Source organism: Eubalaena glacialis, chromosome 8 (assembly GCF_028564815.1).
Source record: "Eubalaena glacialis isolate mEubGla1 chromosome 8, mEubGla1.1.hap2.+ XY, whole genome shotgun sequence".
NCBI classification, from domain to species: domain Eukaryota; kingdom Metazoa; phylum Chordata; class Mammalia; order Artiodactyla; family Balaenidae; genus Eubalaena; species Eubalaena glacialis.
Window position 1 is genome coordinate 101,527,118 of NC_083723.1, and position 11,502 is coordinate 101,538,619.

Here is an 11,502-nt window from a genome sequence, read left to right on the forward strand (position 1 = left end):
AATAGCATATGTAAAAACAGAGATAATAATAACCTACCTCATCAGGTTGCTGTGAGAATTAAATGAACAGACACTTGTCATGCTTAGAAAACAAATAGCTTAATCTATTGACAGCATCCTCCCTTCCGCCTATACTCCCCCTTCCTGAATATCTTGAAAGACAGCGGTCATTAACTCTGTTCTTAAATTTACTTTAATTTTAGGATGAACTTGATGTGTTGACCTAAAACAAATAGACTGCCAGATATTTCTCCAGCAAAGACGGATTTTTTTCAGGATCAGCACAGAATCACAATTCAACCATGGCAAGCCACATGCAAGTTCCCACAAGGCAAGGGAAGGAGAAGATTTCATAGAGGGGAAAAGGAAGTTGGGAGGGCCAGAGTAAACAAAGAGTCCATGGTTTTTCATTGGCTGAGTCCTTGCCCGGAAAGAAGTGGAGTCTTTCTTCTTCCCACTGAGCTCTGCTCTCGTTGCAGGGTGTGGAAGCTCCCATCTCTATTTAATTGCAGTTTCTGTTCGTTAATTTTACAGATGATACCAAACACGCCCTCCCCTTCCTCTCTTCTGTTGTTGGTGCTATCGCGTTCTCAGGATCTCCTGCCTATCTGACCATTTATTCCCGTATCTCTTGCAGGCTTCCTCTTTCTACTTTCTTTTGGAAGTCCTCAAGGCTCTGAGTCTACATTCACTTGTCCAGTTGCATCTGCTCCTCTCTCTCAACTTGTACAACCATCCTATCACTACACACTCTCTATTCTGACTCTTAAATATCTCTCAAATCTATATTTTAGGCCATCTCCACTGTCACAATCCTGGTCCAGCTCTCCATCATCTTTCACCTTTTGTATAACAGCCTCATAACTGGTCTTTCACTACCTCTAATCTTGTCCTCTCCGATCTCAGTTTTGTTTTGTTTTGTTTTTTCATTTTTTTTTAATTATTATTAATTTATTTGTTTATTTTTGGCTGCGTTGGGTCTTTGTTGCTGTGCGTGGGCTTTCTCTACTTGTGGCGAACGGGGGCTACTCTTTGTTGTGGGGCGCAGGCTTCTCACTGAGGTGGCTTCTCCTGTTGCAGAGCATGGGCTCTAGGCACACAGGCTTCAGTAGTTGTGGCTCGCGGGCTCCAGAGCGCAGGCTCAGTAGTTGTGACGCACGGGCTTTGCTGCTCCGCGGCATGTGGGATCTTCCCAGACCAGGGCTTGAACCCATGTCCCCTGCATTGGCAGGTGGATTCTCAACCACTGCACCACCAGAGAAGCCCTCAGTTTTGTTTTTAAAAATGCAAGTTGGATTAGTACTTTGCCTGCTTAAAAGCCCTAATTAACTTGTCAACACCCTTAGGAAATGGTCCTCCAAACTTTAATGTGCCCATAAACTTCAAGACCTACCTCTTGCCTACCCCTCTGGCTTCAGGTCTCACTCATCCTTCCATTGCTGTCCTCAACCAGACACAACGGGCTTTGAGTTGCTCCGCGCTCTGACACTCACTCTTGACAGCTCTTTGAGCAGGTTGGGCCCCTCATCTAAAACCTTCCCAATATGCTCTCCAGTCTTGGTGGCTGCCCCATGGTCTCCTCCAGCAGCATCTTTCTATAACACACTTTTGTTTTAAAATCCTCATCCTCTGCTTGATGAAAGAAGAATTGCTTATGTCTTATTTACTTTTTAACACACAGTACACATTTAAATTGTTGTTGGCTAGAAGAATGAATGAACTCTTCTCAATTTTCCTTATGCTCATTTTTACTCCTTTGGTTCAAACGCTTTGATCTGTATGACGGTTAATTTTATGTATCGACTTGGCTGGGCCACGGGATGCCCAGATACGGGGTCAATCATTATTCTTAGTACTTCAGTGAGGGTGTTTTTGGATGAGTTTAGTCTTTAAATCAATAGATAAAGCAGATTGTTCTTCCTAGTGTGCCTAGGCCTCATCCAATCAGTTGAAGGCCTCAATAGAATAAAAAGACAGACCTTCTCTGAATAAGAGGAAATTCCTCCTGTTCAAGCTGGGACGTTGGTTTTTACCTGTCTTCAGATTTGAACTGAGACATCGGCTCTTCCTGGGTCTTGAGCCCACTGGTCTTTGGATTGTAAGTACATCATTGGCTCTCTGGGTCTTCAGCTTGCAGACTCACCCTGCAGATCTTAGGACTTGCCAGCTTCTATAATTGCGTGAGCCAAATTCTTACAATAAGTCTGTCTGTCTATCTACCTATCTATCTACAGCCTGTTGGTTCTGTTTCTCGGGAGAACGCTAACACAATCTGCCAATAATATATGAGGTTGGAAATACATCATGAAGTGAATCAGATTCATAGATAATAAAACAAAAATATTTACTGCTGGACAATAAAACTGCCACTAGCAGCAGTTTTCTAAATTTAACCAAGTTTGAATTTTATTTTCATTTCTCTGTTCAAAAATTGCCCCAATCCAGAAGGTCATCAGCAAAAACAGTAATGAAAATCAAGACGCATCAGTGAGCTGCAAACTGAGTAACTCCTTCTTTAGGGGAGTGTTATCCAGTAAAACAAGCACTGCCAACCAGTTCATATTTAAAAATTCATATTTCAGAAATAATGTTTTAAAGGGTAGTTAAGTTTAAATAGCCTACAAATTAAAACAAAAACAAAAAACAAACCTATAACGTGGCTAAACACTCTTAGAGCACGACCTGAGTTCTGTGCCTGACAAAAGAAGTTGCTCAGCAGAGAATGAAAGACTATGAGAAGATTAAGCAATTTCTACCTTTTTTCTAGGTACATGGTGGGTCTTATTTATGTTCCATAAATAAATGTCCTGTTGAAGTCACATGTTGTCACCTGGCAGCATTCCTAATTCCTGCTTCCACTATTGAATTATATCTGGCATGAGAATTCAGATGAGCTCACCAAAAAAAATTTTTTGAGCACCTGCTCTGTGCTAAGTTCATTGCTAAGTGTTGAGAAGACACAGAGAATGACATATGCCTGCTCCCAAAAGATGAAATTAGAAAATAGTAGGAACAAAAGAAGTGAAGAGTGAATTCAACGGCAACTTTTCTGTTCTTCACTCTATTTGCCTTCATTTCCCTCTAATTCACTTTCAGGCCCGGTAATGAGTATGTGACGAGCAGATCCTGGCCAATTACTTATATCAGAATGTGCAGGTCCATGAAGAGGACCACTGGCTTAATGGGAGTCTATAGGAGACAGACTTAGGGGATGTAGAAAATTCAACTGAAACAATGATGTGACTGAGCTGCTAAAAAAGCTCATAATGCTTACTTTTGTTCTACATTTGTAGAAATAAAGCATCTAGATCAAAGTAGGTAATAGTTTTACCACTGTATATTTTATTATATATTGCTGAATGATCTTGGATATTTAGCCTGGAGTAAGTGAATTAAGACACACTTGGAAACTTCAAACCTTTGGTCTTCTGTTTATCTATGGATGAAAAACTTGGGACAATGAGTGAAAGTTACAGATGGGGTCTTTTCTAGCTATCAAGGTATATAACAAAGAAATGAGTTGGCCTGGGGGATCTGAATAAGTACAAAGATTTCTATCAGAAGTGCTCAAGAAAAGGATGGATGGACACCTGTCAAAGATAATCTAGAAGAACTTATTCTTTTGGCCGGGAGTTGAATCATGACATTCGTTACCTCCTCAAGCTCTAAAGTTCCATGATTTTAGATTTCAATAAGTTGTAGACTGTTTACCCGTGCATTGGGTAGACACATCAATGATACATTATTAAAACTTTTATAGCATGTTCAATAACATCATTTCACAAAAAATAAACTCAGAAATCTCGTTAAATAAATATCGATACACTAAAGTGTACATTTTGGTACCCAACCAAACTTAGCCTGTGCAGTATTTCATGAACATAAAGTTTTCTTTGTAATTCAAATCTTACATGGTATAAAGACCTAGAATAATATTTATAAATGTGAATTATTTTAGCCAAAGAAAAATAACACAAGGTCTCTCTAAGGCTATTGAACACTCTCCCTTTCAATGTATCTTTCACTTCTGCCTTTATTATTCTTTTGTTTCTGTTTCATTTGCTGAAAATATTACAAGTAAGTACAATGATAAATTTTGTTAAACTCTTGCTTTTAAGTACTTGGAATCTGAATCCTTGCTCTGATGTACTCCGGGGAGCTCTTCTATTTATTTTTTCTTCCTGTCCCTTCATTGTTTCTAATAAAAGGTTAAGACTAAAATAGTTCCCCTTCAGAAATGTACAAGGGTGTATATTCAATTTAGTTTTTGTTCCTAGAAGTTAGTGCGCAATCAAAATGATATGATATAAACTTTCTGCATGTTCCTCTCCATATTATTTTCAAATATTTAAAGTTTCAAATCTGAGATCCTTTGAGACTACTTTTATTTTCATCATGCATGGATTATAAATAATATGTTAATGAAATACCTTGAATGTAATATAAATATTTGTTGGAAACCCATCAAAAGTTGGTCTAGTTCTCTCCTTAATATCGTAAGTATAATTTTTTTTGGATGGGAGGGTTGATCCATGGCATCTTTCATCGTTTCTGGTTAGCTAATTGCTTCTGTCATACCTGTGTCTTCTCACTTCCTTTCCTGATGAAGCTGTTTAGGTCTGCCAGGGAAGCTACCATGAAACTCCCCCAGCTAATATTCCATAGGTGGACCTGAGCAGCCACCAAAGGCTTTTCCTGGGTTGAACCAGGTTGAGATTCCAATGACCCAAGCAGGGTTCCTCCTATTTAATCTTTTACTCCTATGCCTGCAGCCAATGTTGGTTTATTTGTTTGTTTGTTTTTCTGAAGTAATTTAAATTATACTCAAAGCTCTCAAAGTCCTATTGCTTAAACTCAGTGAATGGAGCATCATTTGAAAAGATAAGTAGACCGTAAGTATCATGGTAAAAGAATGAAATACTGATTTTTTTCTTTTAAATAAAGAGAAAAGAGTGTCTTAAAAAGTGTTTCATTGCAATACGCAAGCAGGCTGACCAGTATATATTAGCTCCTGGAAACTTTGAGAAGCCTTCTTCCTTCACAAATAGACAGTGGGGTTTATCATCTCAGCTTTAACACCTTTCCCCTCATTTAGTCTTTGCATGAAAAACACAATTAATGCTGTCTTGAATAGTCCAAGCTGAGTTGAGAAACCATCTGTCAGAGATGTAAGAAATTCCAGCCTTGGATGGAAGGCTGGATGTTATTAATCTTCATGGTTTCTTTCAACCCTTAATTCTTCTTAATTATGGTAAAGATATATTTTCTTCTAAATGGGAAAGTTGATCCATGTGACTTGGATTCTAACAGTGGATTCTAACAGAATTTTTAAGAGGTTAAGATGAACATCAAACTTTTCTGTATATCAAAGACCAGCCTCTGTCTCTCTCGCTCTCCCCCTCTCCCTCTCTCTCTCTCTCTCTCTCTCTCTCTCTAGGAGTTGTCTGGTCATTTGTTTGACCGTTTCTGAAAAGAGAATTTAAAAATTAAAGAAAAATGTCTCCATATTTACGTTCTCTTTATATGAAGAAAAAAATCTCTAAGGAAAAATTTCTCTATACACATCACAGGTTAATTTATAATTTGGGTTGCTAGCAACTGGAAGTCATTGCCTGTGTGATAGCTTCATGTCTCCGTGTTAAAAATTAGAAAGAGATCAGTTCTAATGAATAGAGGTCCACACAGACAAGTGCTGTTTTTGTTGGTTCCTCTCATACCAAGTCTAAGAATAAAAAGGAAAAAAAAAAAAAAACTGGCAACAGAAGAGAACCATCTTTTACTGCCATCTTTCCCTTCAGCATAAACTGAGGCACGTGTTTGATAGAGGGAAGGGAAGTGTGCTTCTTCTTACTCTCCCTCAGTAAAGGATCTTAGTTCCATTAAGCACTGTTGGAAAGTATATTGGAGATAATATATTTAAAGTTAATTTAAAAGGTAAAGGGTTTTTAATGCCTTTTAATATAAGCAAACATTGATTTTATTAAAATGCCTTCAGATATTACAATACAATGACTTATTTATCACTCCAAGTCTGTGTCATGAGTATAACTTCCTTTCCAAGTATACTGATTTTGTGTATTTTGGAAGTGGAGAGAGAACCAAAGCAGTCTACCAAAATTCTTCCTCACCATCCTTCTTAAATAGAATCAGGTCTATCATGCCAACAGAGACTATTTCAAAACAGTAGAAATTATTATTATTTTTTAAAGGGATAGGATTAACCAATTAGATGTTTCTTAAACAACAAAGAATGTCATATTTTTCTAAGCTGTGTTTGACATAAAATGTCAAATATTTATAATAAAATCTTAAAGTTAAGTACAGTGAAATGTGTGAAATATTGAAAGGATTATCAACCTTGTTGGAGTCCTTGTATAGCATAGGAACGTCTATATTCATTGATAACATGAAAAACTTAACATTTCTCTTTAGATTGAAAGCCCAAATAGAATTGATTTAAATTTTAAAGCACTTCTAGTAAGAAATTTCAGCACCGTATAAGTTAAACATGGAGTGAAAACCATATTTATTACTTTTTTTCTCATGTTTTTCTGTTAAGAACTTTCTTAGACTCTGAGGTGTTTAATTGAACTCAACAAATATCTGCAAAAATTTAATTTTAATTTTTGGGCTGTTTAGCTCTTACAGTGAAGCCCATTCTGAGTGCTATATTAAATGTATGGCAGTAATTATATGTATTTTCCTAGCTTGTGATATGAGGTATCTGGCATTTCAATATATTATTCTTATACTCAAGATCATCTGACTTCAAATGAGGAACTCTATTTCAGAGCACCGCTTGAATATAAAGACTATCACCCACCTGGGGATTAGAACTAGGCTGATTGTCAGTTATGCAACCTGGTATTAGTGCTCTTGTTATTTTCCACGGAATAAAAAGGCAACATGAAAGAGAGTCTTTGCTACTAGTATCTAGCTTTTATACAGCTGCCCTTGCATTTGCCATAGTGCAAGAGAAGAGAAATACAGATTGTAAGGTGAAATCCATAGAAGATTCAAAGTCACTGTGGTCAGTAGATAGAGGCATGACAGCCATGCTGTTAAGAAGAGACGCGGGAGTCCAGTGTACTTGGATTCTATCTATTGATAAATAGCTGTATGACTTGGATAGTTACTTAACCTCTTTAGGCTTCAGTTTCATTGTCCTCATGTAAAAGGAAAGTTGTTAGAGGTTTAAGTAAATATGTGTGTGTGTTTGTGTACATATATATGTGTATATATATATACACTTAAGGTATATATATATCATATATGATATGTGTGTATCTTTAATATATATCATATATGAACCTTAAGATATACATTACTTAAAATTAAATACATATATACTTGAGATATATATATAATATATATTCACTTAGGATATATGTGGCTATATACATATATTCACTTACAATTATACATATATGATAACAGAACAGTTCTTGGCAGGTGGTAAGCACTGCTTAAATATTAACTATTATTTTATTGCCTTATCATTTCTATATCTGAACTACTAATGAGTAACAAAGTTGATTGACCTGATGCTTCTTTCCTTTCCCTGCTTTTTCTTTAAAGGTTCAAAGTTGCAGCAAAATGTTCCTTTTAAGAAGTTGAGTAAACAACAGAATGCGAAGCCCTAAAGCAAGGTGCTGAGTTACTAGACAGGATAATCACTTCCTGAATACAGATGAACGAGCTCTTTGTAGAACTAGCAGGGGGACTGTTAATGGGCTTTTGTTTTAGAGAGGATGGATTGAGGGAGAGGCCTGATGAGAGCCCTTACAACATCTGCCTCTCTCCTTGCCTATTACTGAAACAGTAGCCTTGCAAATAAGTATAATCTCATATAAATCAAAACACTAGACTGTGAGCTCTATCAGGACAGAGATTTTGCTTATGTTGGGTCACTGCTGTCTCCACAGGGTCCAGGCAAGTGTCTGACAAATAGCAGGTTCACAATAACTATTTCTTGAATGAATGAAAAATCTTGACCTTTCCTTTAAATAGGATTAACATTAAAAGCAAAACAAACAAAATAGCAGGCTTTCCTACTTCCTGATGGATTTCTGACCCCAAGAATGCTGGTAAGCAGATTAAGCAGGGTTGCAGAGCAGCATGTGAATGACAGCAGTGTGAATACGTACATTTAGCAAGTATTCCAGAAGCCACGGATTTGGTTAAGGCTTCACAGGAATGTGTGGTGTGGAGAGGTGCCACACCGAACTCGGATTCATGCACATGTGACACATTTGAATTACAAATATTTTGTCCAGCATCTAACTTTAGTGTCTATACTTATACTTTTTCTCTCCCCAGGTTTTCACAAACCTTTTTCACAAAGTGATACTTTTACTCTCTGCAAACATTTAGCTTACTTTAGCTTTCTACTCAACCTTTGACTGGCTCACACGATCAGTGCGACAGGATCTATTTCACAGGTGGGGTTTATCATATAGCATTACTTATAATTTAGCTCACGACCTCGGATTGTAGATTAAAATAATATAACATTCTTAGAGCTATGCCTGACTTCAATCTAAATACATGTTCATCTTTACTGTCATAGCAAACATTTTTTTGAAAACAGAAAGAAGTCCCTTTTTATAGCATAGGCAAGCTAATAATTTGAATAGGAATATATGTTCATTTGTGTACACCATAAGTTTTCCTAATTTTCTTTGTAATGAAAACTGAGAAGGTATTAGTCATCCTTGGATGAGCCATACTCAGTTCTACTTGTCTTTTCTAAATATAATGAAAACACAGCAAACAAATTTAAAGTACATTATTAATTGATTAGATATGATTTCTTAAAATGGTTTACATCATCTCTTTTAACTTCCATCTCTTCCAAGCTTCCAGACATTCATAACGAGTCACCAAAAACCTATCATTGATTTATAATGCACATTACTACATCGGGCTTGGCCCAAGAAATCTGTATGGGCCCCAAAGAAAACAGAAAAATGTTTACAACTGAGCCATGGCAGAAATAGGCTGAAAACACATATCTGTATTCTCCAAAAACAATTAGGGCTAATGTAATTAAGGTGAATATTCCGGTTCATTTTATTCCATGGAACTGTTTCTGCTCTTGAAGCCCCATGTAGGAAAGAGTCTTTATGGTTAGAACACTACTGAGGGTGGTATAATTTTGCTTGGCCCTTGTACATGTAAAGTAAACATTTTACATCATTGCACAGGGACAAAAATTTACAGCCAAAAATGACACAGGATCTGATTAAAGTTAACACACTTGGCGTTTAAGGCTAACCCACATAGGAAAGCAATCATTCCCAGGATGGAGATCAACTATCTTAACACAGTGTTACCTGTCTGAGTTGCTAGAAAAGATTTCTTATCTAAAAATTGATTCATAGGATGTGTTTTCAAAGTTGTCAGTTTCTTTTCATTTGTGTGCTAGACAGAGGCACTTTAAGAGCTATTAACTGTAGTCTCAGGAGTACAAGACTGGGTTTCAGCAGTCATTGGTAAATATGGCAAGGAATTAAAATGACATTGGATTAAAAAGAAAGTAAACAAATCATTAAATCAGAAAATTTCACCAAATCTTGTAAAAATCACTGGTCTCTGAGTTGAAGAACTTCCTCACTTAAAAAAAAAAAAAAAAAGAAAAAAAAAATCAGTGGCTATCCTCCCACCCAAATACGTGAATTCTACAGCTTTTCGATGTTAAGGTATGATGGTTTTGCTGTTTGGGCTAGTGAGGGTTTTAAAATATTGAGGAGTTAAGTACTTTGAGTTATGTTTCCAGCAATATTTCAAAGTATTGTAGTATTATGCATAAGTTCCAAATAGAAAAACTAAAATATCGAATAAAACAGGTTGAAAAAGTTTAATAAAATGCATAAAAATTAAAAGGCTAAAAAACAAAACCAAAACCAAAAAAACCTCACCGCGTTTTAAGTGTGTAAAAATAAATCACATTCATTCATGGAAATCCAGTGACTGTGGTTTTTTTTTTTTGTTTTTTTTTTTGGTCTTAGTTAGTTGGTACGTACTGCACCTGCCACAACACGTTGGAAAGTAGGTCCTGGTACACACTAAGGAATATCCAACCAGGTAAATACATCAGGGTGATAAGGCCCATGAAATTGAGCGGATAGTGAGAATAGTCCCAGGAACAAGCGCCCCAAGTGCGGAGTCCCAGACCCCAGGACAACTCCCACGCGTAGATGAAGATCACGTAGAAGGGCACTCGCTTCCAGGTGCCCCAGCCCCGACTGTAGTGGAGGTGGAAGTAGAGCTTTTCCACCACGAAACTGCAGCTGCCGTACATAAAGAAGGACCAGAGAGACGTGTGGCCGCTGCTTGTCCCGTCCCCCTGCCCCAGCAGGTTAAAGAAGAATGTGAAGAAGATCTCATCCAAAAAGCCGTGCATTCCGAAGAAAAGAAAGCGGAGCAGGTCCGGCAGCCCCTGGCTGGGGGCTCCCGCGGCGCCCCTGGGGCCGCGAAGTCTCCGCCGCCGGCCGCCGGCTGCCGCAGGGACCCGGGCGCCTGCAGGGGCGGGGGGCGCGCCCCGCAGCAGCTGTTGCTGCTGCTGCTGCTGCTGCTGCTGCTGCCGCCGCTGGTACCGCAAGCGCAGGAAGCGCTTCAGGAACACTTGGCAGTGGTAGAGCGCCAGCACGTACTGCAGCGCCAGGTCCAGCGCCCCCGGCGCCGCTGCGCCCCCCGGCCCGCCGCCCTGGTTGAGCAACGCGCCCGCCAGGGTCTGCAGCCCCACGTGGGCCGAGGGGTAGAGGAGGAAATTGAAGACGAAAGCGCTGGGGCAGCGCCGCTGCTGCAGGTAGACCTTCTCCAGGGCAAAGTGGGTGAGCGAGTGCAGGAGGCAGTGGTAGGGCGAGGAGAAGCCCAGCATCCGGAGGTCGGGGCTGCGAACGAAGCGCCGCGCCGCAGACAGGAGCACGTCCAGGGTGATCCCGTGCATCCCGTAGAAGTAGAGGCGCATCCAGGCGGGCAGCGCGGCGCCCTCGGCCGGCGCTTCAGCAGTGGACAGCGGCTCGGGGCGGCTGACGGCTGCCTCGCCTCCCCGCCCGCCGGGGGCCCCAGAAAGCCTCGCCGCGCCGCCCCTCCGCGTGGGACCTTCGTCGTCCGCGTCCCTGCCGGCCATCGGCTCAGAGGCTGCCCGGGCGCCCGAGCCCGCGCCACCGCTGCCGCCGCCGCTGCCGGGTGCGCGGAGCTGCGGGGCCGAGGGCCCGAGCCCCGCGCCGCCTCCCGGACGCTGCCGGCCCCCGGGGGGCGCACGGGGAGCTCCGTCCCGGCCGCGGCCGGGCGGCGGCCGGAGCTGCTGCGATTGGGGGACGCGCGGGCCGCCGGGCTCGCGGAGTCCCCCCGCCGCGGCCCCGCCGCGCCCTCGCCTCCAGTCCCGGGCGAGGTGCCGCCGGCCAGCGCCCGCGCTCACGCTGCGCGGCCTATCGGGCGCCGAGGCCCGGCGAGGTGCAGTGGCGCCGGGGCCGAGGGGAGAAATGCAGAGGCTGG

General features: G+C 40.9%; 1 protein-coding gene across 1 annotated transcript; it reads right to left on the minus strand.

Annotated features, from left to right (window-relative positions):
• Positions 1 to 10,006: 10,006 nt before the first annotated feature.
• On the minus strand, positions 10,007 to 11,134 carry TMEM229A (transmembrane protein 229A). Its single transcript, XM_061198006.1, has one exon. The coding sequence runs from the start codon at positions 11,132 to 11,134 to the stop codon at positions 10,007 to 10,009; it is 1,128 nt and encodes a 375-aa protein (XP_061053989.1).
• Between the last annotated feature and the right edge of the window lie 368 nt (positions 11,135 to 11,502).